Genomic DNA, 26,532 nt, shown 5'->3' on the forward strand with positions numbered 1-26,532 from the left:
GGAGAACGAATGTGACCTTTTATACTGGATGATCAAGCAGGAAAGACCCGTAAAGAGATTGTTTCCTTTGGAAAAACGTGGAATGATAGGTAAGATATTCAGATAGATAAGAAGGGCCTAAGCCATGGAGGCCCAGGACAGCTGTTATCACTTCCCATCCATTGTTGCACTGAAGTAGTGTTCATTTGGAGTTAACCGTCAGACATTAAGCCTAGTGATAATGATGGTCATAATGATGGTGGTATTTGTAATGATCAACAGTTATTGAGCTCTTATTGTGTACCAGGCTCTTGTACTTTTTGTGGATTATTGTACTTAAAGGCATTATTATCATCTAATTTATAGCCAAGAAAAGGAGACTAGAAGAGGTTCATAACTCACTCAAGACCACAGAGCTAGTATGTCATAAAGCCAGAATTTGAACGCAGGCAATTTTATACCATAGTCCACATTCTTAAACACTTTCCAGTATTACCTCTGAGCAGTAAGTATTTGCAGAGAACAGCAATTTGGAGGCACCATCATACATGTTTACAAGGGACATTCATAACGAGTCCATCCAAAGGAGGCTAAGTAGGATGATAAAGAATCCTTGAATCCCTGTGAAAAGAAAAGAGACATCAAGAAGATTATCTGTATGAAAACGAATATATGTGTGTATATGCATGACTGGGACATTGTGCTGTACACCAGAGATTGACACATTGTAATTGACTGTACTTCAATTAAAAAAAAAAAAAAGAACAGAAGATAATTAATCCGGTTTGTGAGGGAAAGTGATAGCTTTGTCCTTATATCCCCCTTTGTTCTTCTCTCCAGTCTTGGTGAGGTGAGTTCCCTCACCATTATATATTCTAGAGATTGAGGAATTATGTAGAAATGTTGAAGTAAATTGCAGAATTATTCCAGATGGATGGGACTAGTTTTACCAGTGACAAGAAAGTTCTTAAGAGATGCCATTCAGTCGTCTTTTTTGAATGAGACATTATTTGCTTTTACATTCCACTAAAACAGTCCTTGAAGATTAAGTACACAGAAAACAGATTCAGGGTATGTATAAATGTCTGTATTAATTTTGAGCCAAATTCATGGGATCCTTTGGAGACTTCATGAAACAGAGAAAGAAGAGGAGAAGCTGGCATATGGGTAGTATTGAGGTTAGTCCTGTTACTGGTTGAGACCTAAACAACAGATATGCAGTATACCTTCTTTTCTAGACTATTCCAAGATATGCCACTGTTTTAATTAATGGTGTTTTAGGGACAAACCCCCTTCAGTAAAGGAAGACATCTGATTTTGATGTCAGAAATGTTAAAATGTCTAAAGGCTTTTATCTTAGAGTTAGAAGACACAGAAAGAAGTTCTGCCCCAGTCTGCAAAATCTTGTGGGGCAAAAAAAGAAAGAGAAAACCAGGCAGATTTTGACAGAGGCAATATGATTTGTAGATATTTTGGCTTTAAGAGGTAAAGGTGGCATGAGGAAGATAGAATCAAAGGCTAGGTATAGAAGGAGTCAAAATAAAGCTAGTGGGTATCAGGAAGGAATGCTAATATCTGGACTTGGGTACACTGATCAATTCAGCATATCTGATGGAGGCTACATGAAATCATTCCTTAATGTCCACCCATTAACTAACACCAAATAAAACCAAATTAGCCTTGGCAACCCAGTCCAGTGCAAGTAAATCTACCTTCTTCAGCCTAATAGATCTGTCTCCAAAGGCACTGGTCACATCACCCTACCACCCATTCTCAGATCTGGAGGCTTCAGCCTGATGTGATTGGTGTCCTCTTAAACTTCTGACTGTCAACTATCCCGCTTGGTATAGATGAATGAGCTTTCAATGTAAACTTTTAATAAGATGCACAGACAATAAAAAGTACATGTTCATCCTTGTAGACATCATCCTAAGTAGATGGTGAAGTAGCTATTAATTGGGAGCTTTACCATGTATATATAAGGAGATAATCTTAGTTGAACTATGCCTTTGAAATCTCTTGCTCTCCAGAGATCAGATTTACCACTAGATTATAACATCACTAAAGGCGGAATATGACTTCTTGGTCACCAAATTGCTCTGTCCCCACATCTCAACATTGTAAGTTCTTGGTATATTTTTGCTGAATGTTCTTTCTTTTAATATCCCTGTGGTACTTTATTGCTCTCCAAGACCATTTTGAGGGGGGAGGAAATGAATGTTGAAACTTAGTCTCTGAGAGTCAGGTGGAGCTGACAGACACTCCTGTTTCACATTTGCTTGCCTCCTTTTAGTTAACTTCTCCCTTCATTGAAGAAATGTACATACATTAAAACTCATTAATGTACAAATCTTCAATGCTTTAATTCTAATAATTGAAAATGCTTTCATTGACACATTCAGCTCCTCAACACAACATTTTAATTATTTTCCAGTCCAGTTTATGCCAAAAATGCAGTTCAGTTCTGACAATGTCTCTATACTCTAATTAAACTCTTTCAATTTGCAATTCTTTTTATTAATCTTCATTTATCCAAAGCCAAATTTGGCCTATATATGTAGTGATGGATGACAAAACATTGAGTTTCTAATCCCTGTTCTCACAATGAGTATTACTTTATCATCTCTCCTTTTTGTAGTACTAGAAAGTTTATATACACCTATCACAGTGGAGTTGTTTGGCACATATTACTTGATTATACATTTACTGCATTTGTGCAAGAATGTTTCTCCAGGATTTCCTAAAAGGATGATGCAATTGAGGCCATGAAAGATGAAGAGAGATTTCCAAGTTCGCATACCTAATTCAGGGCAGAGTAACAACCCAAGTCTCCCACCTGACTAGTAGTGAAATGTTTCCTATGCTTGCTTCTTTGCTTGTTTGTTTTTTACTTAAGGAGGATTATTTGAGGGAAATATAAATATAAAAAGCTTTCTTTTAACATGTACAGTAGTGAAGTCTACGGTATCCTCAAGGTGGCAGGGCACTGGGTCTCTGAACATGATAGGTGGTATACCATGTTGGATGAGAGTTTGAGCTTTATGGTCAACTAGACCTGGATTGAAATTTCAGCTTGGATATCAAGCAGCTGTAGGATCTTGGGCAAGTTACTAACCTCCATGCCCTCCCATGTCAACACCTGAACCTGTTATGAGGATAAAGGACCTAATACCTATGGTGTGCTTAGTATATACCTAGCATAGACTCATGCTCTTGACAAAAAGTTAATTCTTAACGTTACACGTTTACCTGAGATATGGTTATTGACAAAACTCATATGTGCCTTAAGGTGAAACTAGGGTTACTGCAATGGAATAGGACAAAATGATAACCATGTTTCTTATTAATCTCTAGTTGGAACACAACAAGCATGTGTATGTGTGTGTATGTCTTGGCTTGTTTAATTTTTACTGTATCATGCTGCCTAGAGGAGGATTTTTTAAAATATAAAAACTCCTCAGTATGTTTATACGCCATGTTGTAGCACAGTAGTAGACTGGGTAGTACCCTTGGGTTCCCCTTATTGAAGAAATTAACAGAATTAGAAAAAGAAGAGCAAAAAACCCCAAAGGCAGCAGAAGGAAGGAAATAATAGAAGATCAGAGAGGAAATAAATAAAATGGAGATTAAAAAAACAATAAAAATATCTATCAAACCAAAAGCTGGTTTTTTGAAAAAGTAAATAAAATCAACAAGCCTCTGGCCAAATTCACAAAGAAGAAAAAAGAGCACAAATAAGCAAAATAAGAAAGGAAAATGGAGAAGTAACAACAAATAAAATAGAAATATAGAATATTATGAAAAACTATATGGAACCAAACTGGATAACCTAGAGGAGATGGACAAGTTTCTGGAAACATACAGTCCACCAAGACTGAACCAAGAAGAAACTGACCACTTGAACAAACCGATCACTAGAAATGAAATCGAAATAGCAATAAAAAACCTCCCTACAAATAAAAGTCCAGGACCAGACCGCTTCACCAGGAAATTCCAAACATACAAAGAAGAACTCATGCCAGTCCTTCTCAAACTCTTCCAGAAGATTGAAAAGGAGGGAATACTCCCAAACTCATTCTGTGAAGCCACCATCACCCTGATACCAAAACCAGGCAAAGACACTACCAAAAAAGAAAATTATAGGCCAATTTCACTGATGAACATAGATACAAAAATCCTCACGAAAATATTAGCAAATAGAAAACAACAGCACATAAAAAAGATTATACATCATGATCAAGTGGGGCTCATCCCAGGGACACAAGGGTGTTTCAACATATGCAAATCAATCGATGTAATACATCACATCAATAAAGGACAAAAACCACATGATCATCTCAATAGATGCAGAAAAAGCATTTGATAAAATTCAACACCCATTTATGATAAAAACTCTCACCCAAGTGGGTATAGAGGGAACATATCTCAACATAATAAAAGCTATATATGACAAACCTACAGCCAGCATAGTACTCAACGGTGAAAAACTCAAAAGCTTCCCACTAAAATCTGGGACAAGACAAGGATGCCCACTATCACCACTCCTATTCAACATAGTCTTGGAAGTCCTAGCCACAACAATCAGACAAGAGGGAGAAATAAAAGGAATCCAAATTGGAAAAGAAGAGGTAAAAGTGTCACTATATGCCGATGACATGTTACTATATATAGGAAACCCTAAAAGGTCCACACAAAAACTACTAGAGCTGATTGAAGGATTCAGCAAGGTAGCAGGTTACAAGATTAACATTCAAAAATCAGTTGCATTTCTTTACACTAATGATGAATCAACAGAAAAAGAAAGTAAAGAAACAGTCCCCTTTAAAATAGCACCCAAAGTAATAAAATACCTAGGATCAAATCTAACCAAGGAGATGAAAGAATTATACACAGAAAACTAAAACCATCGATGAAGGAAATTAAAGAAGACTTTAAAAAATGGAGACATCTCATCCATGCTCCTGGATTGGAAGAATCAATATTGTTAAAATGGTTACACTGCCCAAGCCAATCTACAGATTTCATGCAAACCCTATCAAATTACCTAGGACATATTTCACAGAACTAGAACAAATGATAATAAAATTCATATGGAACCACAAAAGACCTAGAATTGCCAAAGCATTACTGAAGAGAAAGATAGAGGCTGGAGGAATAACTCTCCCAGACTTCAGACAATACTATAGAGCTACAGTCATTAAGACAGCATGGTATTGGTACAAAAACAGACATATAGACCAATGGAACAGAATAGAGAGCCCAGAAATGAACCCACAAACTTTTGGTCAACTAATCTTTGACAAAGGAGGCAAGAATATATAGTGGAATAAAGACAGTCTCTTCAGCAAATGGTGTTGGGAAAACTGGACAGCAGCATGTAAAGCAATGAAGCTAGAACACTCCCTTACACCATACACAAAAATAAACTCAAAATGGATCAAAGACTTAAACATAAGACAAGATACAATAAACCTCCCAGTAGAAAATATAGGCAAAACATTATCTGACATATATCTCAAAAATGTTCTCCTAGGGCAGTCTACCCAAGCAATAGAAATAAAAGCAAGAATAAACAATTGGAACCTGATTAAACTTACAAGCTTCTGCACAGCAAAGGGAACCATAAGTAAAACAAAAAGACAACCTATGGAATGGGAGAAAATTTTTGCAAATGGAACTGACAAAAGCTTGATCTCCAGAATATATAAGCAGCTCATATGACTTAATAAGAAAAAACCAAACAACACAATCCAAAAATGGGCAAAAGACCTAAACAAGCAATTCCCCAAGGAAGACATACAAATGATCAATAGGCACATGAAAAAATGCTCAATATCACTAACTATCAGAGAAATGCAAATCAAAACTACAATGAGGTATCACCTCATGCCAGTCAGAATGACCTTCATTCAAAAATCCACAAATGACAAATGCTGGAGAGGCTGTGGAGAAAAGGGAACCCTCCTCCACTGCTGGTGGGAATGCAGTTTGGTGCAGCCACTGTGGAAAACAGTATGGAGATTCCTCCAAAGACTAGGAATAGACTTACCGTATGACCCAGGAATCCCGCTGCTGGGCATATACCCAGAAGGAACCCTACTTCAGGATGACACCTGCACCCCAGTGTTCATAGCAGCACTATTTACAGTAGCCAGGACATGGAGACAGCCTAAATGTCCATCAGCGGATGACTGGATAAAGAAGAGGTGGTATATTTATACAAGGGAATACTACTCAGCCATAAAAACCGACAGCATAACGCCATTTGCAGCAACATGGATGCTCCTGGAGAATGTCATTCTAAGTGAGGTAAGCCAGAAAGAGAAAGAAAAATACCATAGGAGATCGCTCATACGTGGAATCCCCTCCCCCCCACCAAAAAACATAAATACAAAACAGAACAGACTCATAGACATAGAATACAAACTTGTGGTTGCCAAGAGGGCGGGGTGTGGGAAGGGACAGACTGGGATTTCATAATGTAGAATGGATAAACAAACAAGATTATACTGTATAGCACAGGGAAATACATACAAAATCTTGCGGTAACTCACAGCAAAAAAAAAATGTTACAATGAATATACGTATGTTCATGTATAACTGAAAAATTGTGCTCTACACTGGAATTTGACACAACATTGTAAAATGACTGTAACTCAAGAAAAAAATGTTAAAAGAAATTAACAAAGAAAGATCAGTAATTTTACCTTATGGTACATAGATTTCTTTAAGTCAATAGCAAGAAAATATTGTACTATTTCCTACCCTGTCCTGCACTCATGCTTAATAACATCCTTCCTACTTTCTTTTTTATTCTTTCTATCACCTCTCCTGAAGCCAGATAGAAAACTTTAATTCACCTATAGGCAGTCTAATTTATTAGTTCTAGACTATAATCTTCCTTACTTACTGCCATTTATGCTACAGTGCACTGTTAACAAAAGAAAATATCAAACAATTTGTAGGTCAGTACATTTCAGTAAGATCAGTCCATTGCCCTGCATGCTTTGCAGGTAAGCTGCCCCAGTTATGTTAAATGCCTGGCCTTACACTGGGCTGTAAGTCTCCTAAGACTAAATCCAATTTCATTTTTCCCAAATTTTCTTCTGAATTTGTGATGGCAAGCAGGTATTTAATGCCTTACAAATGAATTGGTTTCAGAGTGGTATAAATGATAAATCAAACTAATTGGGGTTGTTGCCTGTATCAGTGCCCAGCTTCCCCATGACCCCTAATACATGCTGATTGGTTCACTTTATAAAGCACTCAAACCATCCCTGCCTTCTCAATGTCTTTAATGTCTCCCTCCACCTTTTATTAAACATCTTAAAGTTATATATGCCTCTGTGAAATGATTGCACAATTCAGCAGCTTTTGAATTATCTGATCTGATGATACATCTTTGCCTTCTAATTTTTTCCACCTCCTCAGTTACTCTATTTTTTCCTGCTGCTGATCTTCTATTCTATGAATTGTATCAATAACAGTTTTTAAATTGTTGTAAATTAGTTCGGCACTTATTTGGTGAGGGCTTGTTTTTGACAAGGAACAGGAAATTGTAAATTATACTATCATAAATCGGAGATCAACTCAACATAATTTCTCTTCTCATTAACTTCTGGGAAAAAATACTCCCCATATCAGACTTTAAGAAAGGAATCACTAAGATCTGAGTTCAAATCATTTGTTTCCTCTGGATTTATGAGCTATATATATTAAAGCATATCTGGAAGAAGACCCTCCTGGCTTAAAGGACCATAATTTTTATTAAAATTATAATTCGTGAGGTCAGCCACACTTCTTGGAGCCAGCAACAGACAGTTGGATGGTGTCGCTCACATGCAATTTGGAGACCAAGTTCTTATGCTTATTCCTAATAAGTCAGAAGTGTATCCTCTCAAAGGTCAGTTGAGAGGAGTAGAACATCTTTATCAGGAGAGACCGAGATAACCATTGACCTGGTGTTCTAAGTAAGGGTGTGATGAGTTATTTCTGTAAAATTAATGACATGATTTGGAGCTACTTTAATTTGTTTTCCTAAACAGGCTTTAAATAGAAAATCAATAACTGGCTTGAGTAGAATGAAAGCTTACTTTCATGGTAGTGCTGAGGTTAACAGCCTCTTGGGCCTAGCACAGTGCGTGACCCATAGGGAGTGCACAATTCTGAAGTCTAGCTGACTAAATTATGCTTTTGCAGTGTCAGGGAGCAAGCACCCTGGAAGGTTGAGTGGCATGCCATGGTATCCTGTCTCTGGCTTTGCTGTGCAGAATTTTCTTAATGTGTGTAGAGGGCACATAACTATTTAAAAAGATGCAAAATCAGGAGGGCTATTATCACTTGAACACATTTCCCATAACATTCATCTGTGTGCCGTTATTCCCAACTAGGTAGCTCTCTTTGGAGCAGGAACAGTCTCTCACTGCCCTTTGTTATCCCTGAGCACCAGAATAGGTCCAGGCCATTTGTGCCATTATCCTATGAGGGAAAATTGAAGGCACAGGATATCCTGCCTCTACAGAGGTAGCCATTACCCAGGAGGATGGAGGCTCCAAGAGGAAAAGTCTGCAAGGCAGATGAGATAGCCTACTGGGACTAGGCTTGAGGGCTTCAAATTTCAAAGTCTGTCCCCATCTCCAACTCCGGGACTCCTTTCTCTACTCTGGATAGGAAGGGAGTCTTGTGGTTATTTTTTGGCACTCATTGTATTTAGGTCAAAGGAAGAGAAAGTTGGTTACAGAGACAGCTCTTGTCAGTGTTTGTCAGCACTGTCACGTGGAATAAGGAATTCACCTTATTTTTCATGGAAGTATCCCTATGTAGCAGTTAAAGCTTTTGTAGTCAGACCACCTTTGTTGAAACCCTGTCTGACTACTAATTAGCTGCTGAGTGTTGCAAGTTACTTTACCATTCGGAGCCCCAGTTCTCCTATCTCTAAATACAGTGGTACTAAATCATACCTCATAGGAGTTTGATAAAGATTAAATTACTTATTTGTCAAGTAAACACTGCCTAGCAATAATGGCAGTTACTGAGTACTTATCACTTGCCGATTACTGGGCTTTGTGTTTTACTTGAATTATCTCATTTAATCTTGGCACCAGCCCTGCAAGGTAGATATTATTACTGTCCGCATTTTATAGAAGAAACTGACGTCCAAAGAAGCTAACTCATTCACATAGTTTGTAACAGATAGAGCCAGTATATATAGGTCAGATGTCAGAATCAGAACCACATGGGTGGAATTTGATAGCACCTGAAAATCAGGATCTTATGATATTTATCTTCATATCGTACCTCCTCTTTTTGAGCAGGAACCAGGACAGCAGTTTGTTGTGTGTTGGTTAAGTTCTCCCAGTATGAGGATTAAAAAATAATTTTCAAACCATTACAGCCATGACAGTGGAATGGGCCACCTTGCAAAAGAGTAAGCTTCCTATCTTTGAAAAGGTTCAAGCTGTGGCTGGGTGACCTCTTAGGTCTTGTCTGCTTCTAAGATTTTATGGTTCATTAATTTCCTCGGCATGTCCACGTTACATAAGGTGCCTTTCCCTGCTGAAGGAGAGGGGAAAGAGTACACATCTCTGGGTTATTTGTTAAATTGTTCCACCTTCACTCTTATAAAGTTTAATCTCCTACACAGGATCCTACTATTATCTTGTCTAAGCTTTACTCAAGAATCAGATTCTCATTTCTGCTTCTATTTTTAGTTTTGAGAAGCTGGTTCAGTTCTTTGTTAAAAAGTGTTGTAATTATCATGTAGCACCATTATTAAGAAATGTATAATACAATATGAATGGAATGCTAGCTGAGTTTATGTGAATTATTCCGTGTTTGAGAAGGAACCACTAGATACTTCTTCTGATTAAAATTGTTTAAGAAAACTGCAAATGTACAGTTTTTCCACCCTTGTTGAAAACCCTTGGCATTGTCTGAGCAGCTAGCAATGATGATTGCCCTGAAAATGAGATTTCCATGGCACTTTCTAGGTATTCTAGATCTTTAATTATTTCTAGTATCAGTGCCAAATGAAGCATTTATGAAAGAGCTTACAATTAAAACAAGTAGGTTAAAATTTTATGCTTACATTGGTGAAGTGTTAAACGTTATATGGTAGTACTATTTTTTTGTTGTTGTTCTGGAGACAAGAATTCTCTTTGCCCCAGTTTTTCATGACTCATCTTTTCTTAACTCATCTTTCTTATCCTTTGAAACTTCCTCTTTGGAGAATCAAAAAAGCTTTCTTCATCATTTTTTTCCTCCAATTCACGAGAGCTCTTCTTAAGTGGAAGAAATAATGTTAGTTTTTCTGCAGGGATTGATTATAAATTCCTTCTCCATGCTGAATTACACTGGCCTCTAGTGGGTACCTGTCACAATTATGTTTCATACTGCTTTTCCCTTAACTCACTTATTGTAACACTGTACCATATATTTTAATAATTTTTAAGAATCTATATTAAGCAGTACAATCAGAATTGTCAGGGTTTGAAGTAGATTTTGTCATGAAATTGATTAAACTTTATGTACCTTATGCATCTATCAAGACAGCCATTTGGAACTACAGCATAAAACTGGTCTGGAATTCCTGTTTTCACACTGGGCAGAAATTACAGTCCTTCCAGCTAGCTGAGAAGGACTTTGGAATGGAGCTAGATGACATGGTATGAAAGGAAACTACAGATCACAGTGTGCAACAGGAATGGACATTATGGGAAGTGTCAGCTTAGTTGGGGCCACGTGAGAAATGGGAGACGGCCTTAGCTAGTCTTGAGCAACTCAGAAAACTATCCCAGGATTTCTGGACTGAAAAGTTAGACGTGATTTTCAGGGTAATCTTAAAAATAAATAGAAATTTAAAAAGAGGTACTTCAAGGCATTTGTAAAAATGTCTGAAAGTCCAAAGAACTTCACTTTGGTATGACATGAACAGTCATTAAATAGATCTAAGACTACCCTTTGGATCTGTCTAGCATATAGGAAAATACACATTCAAGAAAGTAAGTCATACGGAGGAACTGTGTGAGATGGGTGACATGGGCTTCTGCAAACAAAGGAATTTTTGTCCAGATGTTTCAGAGAATAAAGAGCAGTTACAGGTATAGGTAGAGAAAAGGAAGCTCTAACATATTAGATAAAGCAAATTGTGTAGATTCAGGTAGTATGTGTGCATGTCTGTCCTTACCTTGTGCTGCTCACTTCTGGAAAAGTTACGTGGATCTTACGTGATTTGAGAGCTTCTGTTTCCTTCCCTGCATTTTTTCTCGTATGTAAAGCCATCCTACACATACTCCCTTGGGGTGTATCTTATTATTGACTATTAACAGCTCGATGACACAGTTTATTTACTTGATAAAACAGAGTAATGTGACTTTTGTGATAAATGTTGCACTACTTGCAACTAGGTCATTGGAATTTCATGGAAGTTAAACATCATTGTCGGTCCAAGGCTGCAGACCTGCATTTTTACTTACTAGCCATCTTTTCAGGTTTGTCTTCCTATTACGTGTGTTCCTTTTTTAGACAGGCTAGGAGGCCACACGGGGTCTTGGACTTATTGAGCCTATCTTTCATTATGCCAAAAATAAGGATTGCAAATCTCCTTCTAGGTGGGCCTTCCTTCATTTTCGTTTGCAGTTAATAAACCAAATGAAGCCATTTCAGTGCTGAGAAGCTCGTTTTCATCTGACAAGCTATCATTTGTTATTTACAATGGACAGAACCCATGATAATAAAGCTTTTGGGCTTGTTTTCCTTTTCCTGCCTTTACCTTGAGTGTAGATCTAGAGAGTTAATGAGCAATAATTTCAGATTTTTGGGTTTTAGACATCTCTCAGAACAAGAGAAAGAAGTGTTTGAAAATATACATTAAATGGCTTAAACTTGAGTGTTCAGACTTTTCCCCATATATTTTATTGTTTAATTTGTGTCCATGACTGTATTGTAGAGAGAGGAAAGCTAAACAAAAATTAAGCTTCCAGTTCTAGAAGTTTCTAAAGAATGGAGTTCCTCAAATTCAAGCTGGTCAAAATGGAATGTTGTTATTAGTCTTGCTAGGAAATTATGGCTCACTTAACTCAGTATATGGAGGACAGTTTATTTACAAAGAGATTGATAATGAGAGTGTGAGTAGGGTGTACATAAACCATACGAGAACATAGAAGAACCTTGGGCAAGTCTGTAATGAGGACTTCTTTGAGATGATCAGAGACCTTTTATGGAGGGGCTCCAGTCAAGAGGGACCTGGAGGAATAGAAACACTCTGACTTCTTTCTCCTCCTGCCACGGCTTCCCAGTTTCCAGACAGGAAAGGAGCCCATTGATATAGCCCCTTGAGTCACCCTTCAGGACCCAGAGGAGCAAGGTGGGAGTGAACCTGGAGAGAGACACAACCCTACAGCACAGATAGGTCTCAGATGACATCCCTTTGATTGTCAAGTATGTGCCTCAGGGAATAGAATGTTCTGGAATCCTGTTGTAAAGGGAGTCTAACAACTTGAGAACTCAACTGAGGTCTGCAAAAGGTTAACTTTGGGTGGTAGAGCATATGGCCAATCAGTAATTTAGACACTGAGGTGCAAAGATTTTGGTTAAATTTCATTCCTAGCAGGCTGTGAGGAGTGCTTTGCCATTGTAGTTTTTAATTTACTTCAGACATGGTATTCTGACATTTGCTGAACAGCTAAATAAATAGATCAGACTTCCACACAACAGATTATAGCAAGGTCAGACAGTGATACCAGTAATTTTAAAATATTTTCTACAGCTGAGGATTTTTTTGGTGACAGTGACATCTGATGTTGCTAGTAGACGTTGAATGAATTCTGTAGAGTCCTCTCTTCCTGATTTTAAATATTACCAGGCACCAGTCCTGCCCACACTTTTCAGAAGAGCCCTGAATCAAATGGGATATTCGTTTTTATAATTACAGATGTTTTAATGGGTAACTTCCTTGGAGTTTTTTGTCTGTTTATTTTGCTTAATTTACCAGAATTTAAATTTTTGGTGCTAAAGAATATTATCTTCAGTGATGGTTTTGGAGTTTAAGATTCTTGGTGTAAGATTTGGGGTTGGAGGTCATGTTACTGAGATGAATAAAGGGTGGGATTTTAGGAAATAAATTGGAAGCTTGTTTTTACATAGAAATTGGCAGTAAACTGATTTTGACAAATATATTGGTGAGATCTGTAGATCTGTTATAAAAAGAAACATTTGTATGTATTTTTAAAATTATTTTACTTAAAACAATTTTAATATCAATTTTAGTATATAATAAATAGCTTGTAACTTACTGAGATCTTAGCTGGAAGCTTATATTTTTACTTCTCTCAGTCACATTTTTCTTGTAGGAATTTTAATATGAATCTTTGTCAACCCTTTGTTTTTCCAGGAAACTAAATGATCAAATAGGTTTGAACAGATGTATGAAGCATCATAGAATCATTATACGCCACCTTCATCTTACATTAGACTTGTTACTTACAGAGACAGTGGGTTTTGCTATTAACTAAATTTATCTTCATATCTCTGGTGTGAAGTGTGAATCTGTGTGGTCCTAAGTTTTGGCTCTGTCTGCGTAGCTAATTTCTTTTCTTTAATTGATGTCAGTCATGAATAAAGGCAAAGAAATCACCCAAAGAAGGATTTTTTTCCCTGTGGAGATTATGTTGCAACAATAGATGGATAGATATACTGTTTATAGATTAATAAATGGGTCCTTTACCAAGTTGCCAATTTTATGGGTGTTCTCTGTATTAACTCTGCAACTAATGATGATGGAGTACACGTATTCACATTCATCAAGATGACATAAGTCTGAGATGATTGGACGAACTACTGCTCAGAAAGAATGTGCCAATAAATATTCTTAATCTGTAGCAATGTAGCTTCCATTACAAATAAAATATAGATATTGCATTATGAGCAATGAGTATCCTGCCTTGAAAGCAATTATCTGTTAAGCTGGGGAGGCAGTTTTGTAACCAAAATATTTCTTACCAGTCAATTATAATAGCTCATTTCTTAAGTGAGAATTCTCTCTCTCATGTTTCTTAAGTCTTTTGAGGTTTCTGGTGAAAGAGTAGGACCAAAATCCCTTGCTCTGTTTTGTTTCTTTTAGCTTCATATGGCTCTGTGGCCAAATTACACATCATAGTAGTTTTTGCAAAAGGTATTTTAAACACAGGGCACTCAAAAAGAACCTTGCATTTGCCATTCTAAATGTTCAAGTGGTTTTTGTAATCCTGGCAATGGTTCTGATTCTCAGCTCAAAAGTATATGTAAAGTGTCTCTGTAAAAGAGAAAAACATGCCTGTGCTGTTCCTTTGAATCTCTGTGTTCTTCAGTCCTGTTAACTTCTTGTTTCCTGTGCCTGCTTATAATGCCAACCAGTATTTCCATCTTTAGATTTTTCCTTCTCCTTAAAATCTTGTTAATAGCTGATTTTACCACCATGTTTGCTGGCATCTGGGGAAGCATTTGAATCCCACCCTTGGACTGGCTGAGGCATTCATGGTTGCTGCTCTTGGTTATAAAGGCCTCTAGTTTTACAGATACTTATAAATATGATCTAAATGGTGCAATGATAAGTGTCTTTGGGGAGAAAGACCCTTGATCCCTGTGGCACCTAACTCCCAACAAGCTCCTAAACAGCTTTCTTGATGGTTCCCTGGGGATCAAATTTTCAACTCTTTGACTCTTTTGCAAAAAAATGACTATAATAGGGTGTTATAAATTAGAACACAAATCATCTGCTAAAGCTCTAGAAAGCTAGAATCCATACAAATAGTATGGATTCAAATAGACCGATGATTTTTTTTCTTGAAGCATTACATAAGCCTCATGCCTCATAGAACACACTTTAGAAAGCTTTGATTTAAGGAGATAGGCTTTTGTCTTGGGGGGAAGTAATGGCTTTATAATTTTTATGATTCAGTATTTGTAGTATTTTAACCTGGTAAAATAAACCAGTATTCATAATGAAAGTTGTCTTGGTTCTATCCAGTGCTGGAAATCCGTATTTAATTTTTTTTTCATTTTAGTATACCTAAACATGCATAGTTAATTAACATAGATTGTTAGTGATCATGCTGGATGTGAATTGGACTTTTTGATTGTCTGATATTTTCTTTGTAAAAGTATTGGAGGAGAGACAATGTTGATAGACTAAATCTTTTAAGTACTAATTATCAACATACGTGTTAGGTAACTCCAAAGTTAGGGAGACAAACATATAACACACTTGCTTTGACTCTTTCCCCCTTGGCCATGGCAGGCATTGCTAATAGGTCACAGATCTCTTACTATTGAACCAGGAAATGTCTCCCTGGTCTTTTTCAATACAGCTCTTCAAATAGCTGCTCACACAGAGTCAGTGTACCTCCCACTGGCCATTCCATCACCTGATATTTAATAACTATCAACAGTATGTCTCTAATGGCATAATTCTCCATTAGAATTTTCCTGATCATAAATAGAGAAATAATAGCATTGGCAAAGGGATAGATTTCAGTGCATCAGGAAGGGGGAAAGAGTGGCTTATCAGTCTGCAGAGAGGGGTCTTGTAGGGACATCTATCCCAGTTCAGGACAGACCCTGGGCTTTGAATTCACTCTTATAACATCATCACCTCTGTGCAGTCCTGTTTATGTAGGGATTGCTAACCACAAACTCTGGACAACTCTTTTATCAGTAAACAGGGAAAATCTTGGACTGTGAAGAATCGAAATCACTGGTCCACAAAACTATAAAAGATATCTTACCTCTGATCTATTTTAATTGAGCCAATGAGATTTGAAAGCAAGAAATAGTTGGACACCAGAATATAGCACTTAGATCTGTGCCCTTGAAACCTGGAAATAAGACCAAAATAGAACTGAGGCTCTTGATTAATCATGAAAGTGACTGATTATAGAGAGACAGTTGGAAGTTATAGAAAGACCGTGGGCTTTGAAGTAAGACTGACTTGGTCCAAATCCTGACTCCTTTGCTTAAAGCTTTTCACCCTTGAGCAACTTATTTAAGCTCCTTGAGTCTCAGTTTACTTGCCAGGGAAGGTTCCTAGCACCTAGGAAAAGTAACATGCAATGAATGCTAATCCTCCGCACCATTTTACTTACTCGAGTGAGGAGAAGAGTGCAGGATATACATATGGTGAAGAATTTAGGAAGAATTGAATAGAACAAGGATGAATTAGACACAATTCCCTTGTTTCACCCTGGCTGTCTCAGGGGTCAAGCTTAATGGAAACGGCTCCCCAACCAAATATTGTTCATCCATCAGACGTCATTTATCAGTTTTAGATTAACTGATAGATATTCCAAAATTGGAATAAAATGGTTGGGTTTATTTTGATTAATTAAAAATGCCAAAATGTTGTTTGGGAGTAAGGTTGATATTTAAGATATTTCATTTAAATTCAGACTTTTTCAAGCTAGATTATTTACTCACTAAAAGTTGTTTTTTTCCTTGAAAGAAATTTAGAGGGCTGAGTGGGAAGGCATTTGTCAAGAAACACTGTTGTTTTCATATCATTTGTAGATTTGTACACCATTTGCTTTAACCCAGGGATCCTAGGGCTTCAATTTGTATATAAAAAAAAAATAATTTCAAACTTCAAGAACAAACCTAAGTTAGAAGAGTAAGCTGTAGAAGCTCACTAAGATTTCAGCAAAAGGCAGATCTGGTCCCAGCTGAACTGATCTGTCAGCTTTATTTGTAAGATTACAGCAAATCCCAAGATTGAATCCCTCACCTGAATCCCTTCCTTATTGAATGAATCCATTTCGACTCCCCTCTAATTTAGCAGAGTGTTTTTATTAAAGCCAGGCATGGAAACATCAATTATCCAAGCTGCATCTAATTTCCTTCAGCATTTATTTCCCTTCGTTGGCTGCCAATGGATTAGAAGACATGATTAGAATTCAACAGGAAAATAAAAACAACAACGAAAAAGAGAAAAACAGTTCCACAAAAACAGATGCTTAAACAAGAGCAACAACATTCAGAATTAAAACAACTTGTGATTAAAAAAAAAGTCTTTATCTTGCCTAATGTAAACATGCCTGCTTGATTTGCATCAACAATGCCTATTGCATTGGGACAAAATTAGCATGTTGAATTACAGTAAGAGACAAAACCCAGTAGCTGCACTTACTATGCTTAATGTATATACTACAGTGTATTTTAAATGCAGTATAGTATTTAACTATTTGCAGTAATCATTGCAAAATGGCTGGCTCATTGCTGAAGTCTTTCTGTTTTTTCACTTCCAGCCAATGTCAAGGAGAGAAAAAGAATAAAGCAAAGGCTTTCAGGTCATTTTATGAACTTGTTAACGGTACAGGTTTGTTTCAAAGGAATGATATTAAAGTTGGAATGGACACATTTAGTCAGCCACCACTATAGTTTAGGTACACTAATACTGTCCGTGAAAGCTAGCAAATGGTCCAACAAAGGAAGAGAACTTAAAATCCAGAAAGCCACTATCAAAGAAATATCAAATGATATAAAGGAGGAGTGGTTGCACTGAATTTGAGGATGACCATCAATCAAATTGTGTCTATGTCGAGGGGTGGCACACCATGGCCCATGGGCCAAATCTGGCCTCCCACTTGTTTTTGTGAATAAAGTTCTATTGGAACACATTTCTGCTTATTCATTTACATATTGTTTATGACTGCTTTAATGCTGCAACAGCAGAGTTGAGTATATGAGTCTGGCCCCTAAAGCCTAAAGTATTGACTAGAGCTTAACGGAACAAGTTTGCCAACCCTTGGTGTATGTCCGTAATACCCTTAAGGTGGCCCAGCTGTTCCAGATGTCCCTGCTTGTGGTATAGTGAAACAGACCTTGGTTGTAACTATGACTCCGTAATAGCTAAGAACCCCTAAACTCTGAGAGCCATCATCTATCCATAAAACAGAGGTGGTAAAACCACCTTTCTTATAAACTTAATGTGAGTACACTGTGGATGCTGAATAAATGATAGTTCTCTTCCCAGCCTCCCTGAAGTTTGCGTAGGTATCTTGAAACCAAAGACTTCTTAAACCCGTCCTTGTGGCATCTGCTCTGTAAGATTCTGTGTGATTAGATTCCTGCTAATCTGTGTGTGGTTTATCTCATTTCCCACCATCCAGTTTGCAGGCCTCAGCCTCCTTATACTCCTTCAGGTTCTATTCATTTTTTCAAAAGCACCAAGTTTTTCTGCCCCCTTGACCTTTGCGCATGGTATTCTCTTGTCTTTAAGTAATTACTCTTCATTCCTCTTATAATCTGTATAGCCTCTTCCTGACTGTCTTCATATCCTAGGCTAAATGTCGCTACCTACAAGAAGCCCTCCCTGACTACGCAATGTCACATGGGTCGTGTCCTATGATCTCAGAGTGCCCAGTGTCTCCCTCCCCTTAATAACCAGTATCACAGTTTGCAATTTCAGATATAGATGTGGAAAATTTTTTGTCTTTTTTTCTTGCCTGCCTAGCTACTGACCACATATACTCAGTGATTAAGAGATCTAGCACAGGGTAGGCCCTCAAGAATGTATTTTGATTAAATGACTTACTTTTCATTCAGCAATCTGACAATATTTGCATTTCATTAAAGGCAGTCAGGGTACCTTTAAAGAAAAAGAACTGAAGTTTTGATCCTGATGGCGTACTGGCCACATAATTTAGTCCAAGTTGTTTTTAACCTGTCTGAGCCTCTCTTTTCTCATCTGTGAAATGGGTTAGGTAATATCTACCTCACGTGTTTGTGGCAGAAATCAGCTGTGGTAGTGAATGAGAAAATACTAAATAGATTACATATTGCAGGATCAGTAGATTTGCTGGCTTCTGGAAGTAGGTAAAGCTGTAGCCCCAGTGATTCTCCAGATCTTCAGTACCCTCAGTTTTCTTATCTATAAGATGGAGATAATAATTATACTCACGTCATATATTACTTATGTGTTAAATGTGTTAATATAACTAAAATAATTAGAATACTGCCTACCACCTGCTAAATACCTAGTAAACATTAGCTATTGTTGTCTTTGTGATCATTATTTAATATCTTGATTTTTAAAAATAGCAAACACTTTTCTGGGGAAAGTACACATTCAAACAAAATTTTGTAAATAGTTGCAAAGGGTTCACAATTCCCCTGAAACTCATACTCTGTGCCAACTGCACATGCTGTATGTTGCCCTGTGCCATTAGCTGCCTTTAGGGCCAAATTCTAAAGAGGCAGCTTAGTCATCGGACTTCATAAAATTTTGTCAGAAATATTGTTGTGTGTGTGAACTTATCTGACTGAGATTCCCTCAGGTTCATTAGATACTCGAAAGGATTACGTTCCCCAAAAAGGGTTTTTAGTTGTGATTTTTGTTTGTTTATTTAGGATTGAGAGGAGCTTGATAAATACCAAAGGCTGTTGCTTTTCTTCTTTTGAAGTGCATTCTTTACTTTTAGCGTGGGCCGAAATCTGCAGCCAGAATGTATTTTGCAAAGCCAAACACACACAAACATTTGAAAAACCTGCATTTGGATTGCCCAGCCACCTGCACAACTGCCAACAGCTGCCACAGACCCGCCTTGGGAGTAGCTGTCTGGGGTCCAGGGACATGTGCAGTGGATCTGGTTCCATAACTGCCTCACGAGATGATCTTTACTTTTGTGAAACAGTAAATAGCAACTCTTATAATCCTTACCCGAGAATTTGGAAAGTCTTGCTCCTGAAAGCATTTAAGAATCTTCTGAAAGAGTCTTGGGTTCTTAAATAGACCTAGCACTGACTTTTTTTAAAAAAACATTCCCTTTGCCAGAGGGGGAAGAAAAAAACTATTAAAAGTTTCTATTGGTATTATCATGGAACAGCAATTAGGGGTTGTCATAATAAATGAACACGTGGGGCACACATTGACAATTTGACACGCTTTATAAATGCTAAATAATCATAATGATGTCACAAGGCTTTCATTTTCAAACTGTCTTTATTTCATTCTCAGTTTGAGATTGCAGATTACAAGTAGTAGTTAATTATAGAAATTGGCCCAGAGTGAAACTTTAAATCAGATTTCCATTAAAGTGCATGACTGCAGCAAATCACTTTATAGGAGGAGAGAATGATATCTTCTCTGGTGATGTGGGGTCTTCCCACCACCCCGGTGGTGATCTCCTCTAAGTGCTTGGTGGTACACCACATGTCCTAAACCATCCCTTTTCCCTGAGCTAGGCAGCCTGTGTCCTTCTGTGTCTTGCTCTTCTTGTGAAAATCCTAACTGCGTGGTCAGTATCACTCACTCGTTTTCTCCTTTCCTCTCTCTCCTTCACATTCTCTCATGCTTTCTGTCTCTCTGCTTCTCTTTCTTGCTTTCTCTCTGTCTCTTATGCTCTCACAAACTTGCTTTCTATTTCTCATCTCGTGTTTGCTCATTCGCTCACTCTCCTGTCTGTCTCTGTCTCCCGTTCCCATCACTGCCCCTCTACCCCTGAGGGAAACTTCCAAGACTTGACTTCACCCAGCTCTGGGAAAGGAAGGGATAAGCCAAAGAGCCAAGTGGCCATCCCTGTCCTCTGGCGCCTGCCACTCTTTACCTCATCTGCGTTTTCTCACGTTACTTCCCCATTCAGCCTGTGGTCCCTGAATGAACCAAGTTAGGTGACAGCCTTGTCTTCATTCTGGCTGTCCTCTTTTTACCTGAGTTCCTGGTCTTTCTTCCTCTTTGTCACCTGGAACATCACCGCCTCCAAAAGGCCTCTCCCACCCTAGCAGCCTGCACTGCTGGTAGTGCCTGATCTTAGCCCTGTGAGACAAAGGAGCCAGGATTGTAATTGCCAGTTTACTGGTCTGATTCTCAAACTAGTCTTTGAACTCCTTGAGGACAGTGATGACATCTTACACATCTCCATATCCCAAGTACTTAACCCTGTGCTTGGTACAAGGGAGATGGCCATTAAGTATCTATTGAAATTAATTTAATTCATTCACTCTTGAAACCATTATTTATTAGGTGATTATGCTATGTCATGGATTGTGCTAGCTGCTGATAGAAAAACTACGTAATCCTCTTGTAGAGGAGCACAAAGGTGACCCACCCGGGGTGTTGCATCTTGGGGATGGAGATGCAGTGTGACAGGTGAATATACTACACAGGAGAACAACAGTCCCTTTCTCAGCACGTCTGACAAAGCCGAGTATTCCTCCACCATTGGATAAGAGGACCTTTCCTTGGATTCAGTACCAGTTGAAGTGGTTGGCTTACTTTTAGGTACAAGTTGTTGTATGAAGAGTATCTGTTTTTATTTGTCAGATGCTCATTAAACACAATGAGATACTGACATGAAAGACTTATGGAAACTGATACCAAAAGAGACAACTCCAGATTCACAACTCATATTTGACACTCACTCCAGGGCATACATCTCCTGAGCAGCGCTGGTTCACAGGGCCATGGGCATCTTCCCTCTTGTGCCTCCCTCCTGCCTGCGTGGATGAATTCTTGTACATTTGATGTGTGTGATGTGACTACTCTGTAGACCAGTCACACTGTTTCAGGTGGATTAAACAGAGTAACTCACCCTAATTTGATGACACAGAAAAGCTTCACCATTGACATCTGAATGTGTCCTTAAAGAATGTACAGATTGGACCATGGCAGAGGTGCACAGGGGCCAGTGTACGCTTTACTGAAAAGCTTAGTTCTTCTAGAAAAACCAAGTGAGCCTCAGCTGTTCCCGAGCTTCTGTCTTGGACCCTGTGGAGTCATTACTGCTCTTGAGCAATTTTTTTTCTTCCATTGTTCTGGCAAGCTTCTTTCCATCCAACAGCTATTTGGAAACTGCTGCTGTACCCGGCCTCGGTGCTAACAGCATTTAATAGCTGTCATTAGAAAGCAAGCTTCTGCTTACCAGTAGGCCTGCTGTGAATGGTAATGGGAGATTTCTTTTCTGGGAGTAGCCCCAATCTCTAATTGGTTTGAAAAATATTGCTCATTTATTTTATTCTTAAGACGTTACCTTTTTATTGAACTTCAGTAAGTCTGTGTTTCTATTATATTCAAATTTAACATAACTACAATCTATTGAAAAGTTTTCCTACTTGTACTTGCTGTCTAGGTAACTTGCCCACTTCCGTCCTTGCTTGTTGAAGTAAATGCGTGCATAAATACAGGCATGTGATAAGCATTTCACATGCGTTATCTTATTTAGGCCTTTCAACAACCTTATAGACTAGGTACTCTTATTCCCATTTTGTAGGTGGAGAAACCGTATTCATGATGGGATATGTCCCTTGCCCAAGGTTCCAGCTCTAGCAGCTGGCATGAAGGAAGAATCAGTAAGCAGTCTAGAGGCTGACGTTGAGCTTCACCACTGCTCCCTGTTAGCTTTGTAGCACTAGTACACATAATGTAAGTTCTCTGAATGGTTTTATCCACTATAGAGGCTAACCATCACTGCACTTACTGTACCGTATTGCAAGGGTCAAAATAAAAAATGAGGGTTCATGTACTGGCACTTTTTAAAGCAGTTAAGTACTAAACAAATGTAAGGTCTTCTTTCCTCATATGTTTTTGTGTAGTTAATTTAGCATACTGAAATAATGGGATTTAAAAATGGCATGCAGCACACACATATACGCTTTGCAATTAGTGTAGCATAATTTAATTGTGACTCCATTGTTGGAATTTTGATGCCTCTAGCTTGATGAATAGCCATTATCTGTGGGTGTTATCAATTAATCTAGATAATGAATTCTCTTCATTATCTCGTTTTTCATGTTAATTATACAGGATTTTCTTATACCTATTTATCAAATCAGGACAAGTACAGTTTATTTTTTTTTTTTGGCCCACATGCCTTTGAATCTGGAATATGTATAAACTGGTTAACAGAATGGGTTTAAATTCCATTTCTGAAAATTTCCAGTCAGTGGCTTGACTTTTCTTACATCCTTACTTGTGGTAATAGCTTGTATTTCTTTAATTTGGGGGTCTTTTTTCATCAAAAAGGTTGTTACCAACGATAATTAAACTACCTCTGACTTTTGAGAATATATCTCTAGTATATCAATGAGGTATTAAGGAGGTGTAGAAAAATTTGAATTTTTACTTATTAATATAAAACAACAAATAATTAATGTTACCAGTTTTTAAATAGTACATGAGGCACCATGACAAGTGAAAATTCAAGTATAAACCACGGAGAGAAACATAAGTACATGAAATTTTAGATGACACTACTCCAAAAAGAAGAGTTCCAGACAACTCTATAAGACAAAGCAGAAAACAGTATGTAATAAATGTGTAGTAATTGATTTCATTTTGAGTTCAGAGAAGTGATTGATAGGATAATCTGGGTTAATACAGCAGAGTAGTAGAGTTATATATTGATATTTATTATTTCAGTGCAAAATTTTAACTTTCTTAGCATTTTCTGGGCCTTTTGTTTTATACTTTATGTTTTGTGTTTTAAAAAAGGGGGAGTCTTATTTTGTCTCTGTTCTTTAGCCAGTTATTTGAAGGAATCTTGACTGCAGCACTTTTATGGGCACCTTCCTCTTTTGGATTTTAGGTTGAAGCCATCCTGGTCAATATTTTTGGTGGAATCGTCAACTGTGCCATCATTGCCAATGGAATCACAAAAGCCTGCCGGGAGCTGGAACTCAAGGTGCCCCTGGTGGTCCGGCTGGAAGGTAAGTTACAGTAGATTTCCACAGTGCCAGCGGCCCCTCCTTCAAGTTCAGGTGACTAGCCTGCTCTGCTCTCACAAACTTCTCGAGACAACATAAGGAAACTCTGGATTACATAAGATGAGATAAATGCAGTGCAGCAGTACCTCTCTGAGCTTCTGCTATGGATTGCAGCTCTCTAAGAATGGCATATGTTGTGAGTCTCCAAACAATTTTCCAAACACACTCCGGAGTGGAGACCTTTTATCATGACTCATCTCATGAGATTAGTATTCTGGGAAGAACACTCTGAGAAATGCTGCTCCAAGAAGTACTCATCAAGAGAGAGCAGTGGGTCTCAACCTTTTTGGTCTGAGGACTCCCTTACTTACTAAAATTGAAAACACCAGAGAGCTCTTTTTTATTTTGGGTTATATATGTCAGTATTTATTAATTTATTTAATTTATTTAATAAATTAATTTGGAAATAGGAATAAATACTTGGAACTTTTTAAATACTCATTTTTGTAATAAAATTTTAATTTTTATATTATATATTTTATATGTAAATATATATACTATATATGTTATGAAGTATAACTCTGTCTTTTCTAGATTGTGGTAAGAATAGCAACATTGTTTTATGGTTTTGCAGATCCCTTCCATATCTAGCTTAATATTTGCTTCTGCATCAGATCTGTTGCAATATGTTGTTTTGGTTGAAGTATATGAAGAAAATCCGGCCTCATAGAGCTATGTATCTGGAATAAGGAGCAGTTTTTAATAATCATTTCATATAATTTTGAATATTATTCTTTGATACTACACTAAAACCTAAAAAGTAATAGTTTCTTTATCAAAGATTAGTTTTAATATAGAATCTCAATTTGTACTCCATTGTATTAAAATCCATTGGCCTGCTTCACACATTAAATGGATTTTGCACATACATGATTTATAACATCATGCATTGATCATATGGAAAATTTTGGATTATGCAGGTCTTCCGAAGGTTAACACATTTCAATATACAATATCAAAAAATTGACATCTTCTAATATCACAACATTATCAGAAAAGCTTCTCACTGTTGGGAAGCTGTCAAGGTGGTAGATGAAAGTTTTCTGGAATGCTAATCTTTGCTTGAAAGTACAAATTTTCTCATCATCCACAAAACAGTCAGTTGTTTTCCTTGAAGTGACAGACTTCACTCATTTTTGAGAAAATGTCTGCCAAATAACTAAATCTGAACAACCATAGTATGTTCTTTATTATTCCAAGAAAAGACAGTGTTCCATGGAAAAGTAAGTGGTTTAGCTTGCTGCTCAGAAATCACATACATGCTTTTCCTCAGAACAGCCATCGTAGTTCAGTGTGCAGCAGAGTGCTTTCAGTACACTTCTCATTTGATCACACAGAGTATTAAAAAGATGTGTACTGAAGGGTTGAAATTTAATAGAATTAAATTTTTTTCTTTACTGTTCATTAAGGACATTCTTACTTGAAAGTGGCAACTTTTCCTTGTGAGTATGAGGTGGTGAAAAATAAAATGAACCAGTATACTTTGGTGCTGCTTAATTCCATGCAGTTTTACCCACCATTACTTTTGCTTCATCAGGACAGATGTCAACAGAGTATTATTATTATTATTATTATTATTATTATTATTATTATTATTATTATCATCATCATCATCATCATCATCATCATCATTATCATTACTACTACTACTACTACTACTACTACTACTACTACTACTTTAAAATAGTTTTTATATCAGGGACCTCCCCCAGGGTTCTGTAAACCACACTTTGAAAACCATGGTAGTAGAGAAGTGAAAACAGACACTTTATTATGAGAATTACACAAAAATCCTGTCCACATGGTCAACGAGTTCAGATTACAGCAAGCAAGCAGCTCATTGGGTAGACTTCTGCAGTTTCGTTTTGGGGACAGCTTAATTTCCCCCATTACCACCCTGGTACTGTAATTCCCTAGAGACCTTTTCTCCTCAAAGTTCAGCCATATTTGACCTATTACAGAGCCCCATCTTCCTTTGAAGTCAAGCCTCTGGAACAGCTGGAGCGTGTTTTCCTCTGTTTGCTTCTTTCTTTGTGTCTCTTCCTTCTCTCTGCCAGTCTCCTTCCTCTCTACCTCCCTGAGACTCCACCTCACACCCTTAGATCTTCACTTTATGGGTTTAACAGAAGTCATGATCACAAAAGAAAAGTGAAATATCAGGGTCTCCTGCTGGCAAAGCTTAATGTGGACAATCAAACATATGATTGAATTAAAAGTTCTTAAAAATGTGGATGCATTGTAATTTATCCCACTAAAAATAATTTCAGTGAAAGGAAAATGGCTAGGCTGCAGTGAAAAGAAAATTGATCAAGGAGTTAGTGGGTTCCTCAGGGTAGGCATAATTCTGATTAAAATGTTGATCTCAAACTGTTTTCAGGGTCACAGTCACCAGTGACCCTCAGATTTTAACTGTCAGCTCTTCTTATGTTCTTAAAGGGGAGCAGGTTTCCATAGCAAATCATACTAGTGTCTGTCACTTGGAAAGAACCAGAAATTAGTGCATGCTGTGGTGGACTCACTCTGTCTAGTGATCCTCCCCTATATGTGTGTTGTCTGTAGGGACCCATAATTAGTAGCTGGTAGTGCATCCCTAGAAAAGAAATTTACCCCACTTTTAATTTTTCCCAAGAGATTAAATGGAGCACTTATTTTTATACTGTACTTAGTATTCTGAAATACTATGGAATAATAACCTATCATTTTACATATCCCTATCATGTGTATCTGGATGATACACATGGTGAGATATGCAAAATACCACATCCAAGATTATCTCCCTTCATAATCAGTATTGGATATATCAAAGGTCTATCTGAGCTACTAGGA

The 26,532-nt window shown here is 37.5% G+C and overlaps 1 protein-coding gene across 4 annotated transcripts in view; it reads left to right on the forward strand.

Moving 5' to 3' along the window:
* The window catches only part of SUCLG2 (succinate-CoA ligase GDP-forming subunit beta), a 243,497-nt gene that overhangs the window by 199,816 nt on the left and 17,149 nt on the right, over window positions 1–26,532 (forward strand). For all 4 annotated transcript variants that reach the window (XM_074344498.1, XM_074344499.1, XM_074344501.1 and 1 more), the window contains one exon: window positions 23,529–23,649. In XM_074344498.1, coding sequence (XP_074200599.1) covers window positions 23,529–23,649 — 121 coding nt within the window. The remainder of the gene's footprint in view (window positions 1–23,528; window positions 23,650–26,532) is intronic.

This window comes from Camelus bactrianus, chromosome 17 (genome assembly GCF_048773025.1).
Source record: "Camelus bactrianus isolate YW-2024 breed Bactrian camel chromosome 17, ASM4877302v1, whole genome shotgun sequence".
Classification (NCBI taxonomy): domain Eukaryota; kingdom Metazoa; phylum Chordata; class Mammalia; order Artiodactyla; family Camelidae; genus Camelus; species Camelus bactrianus.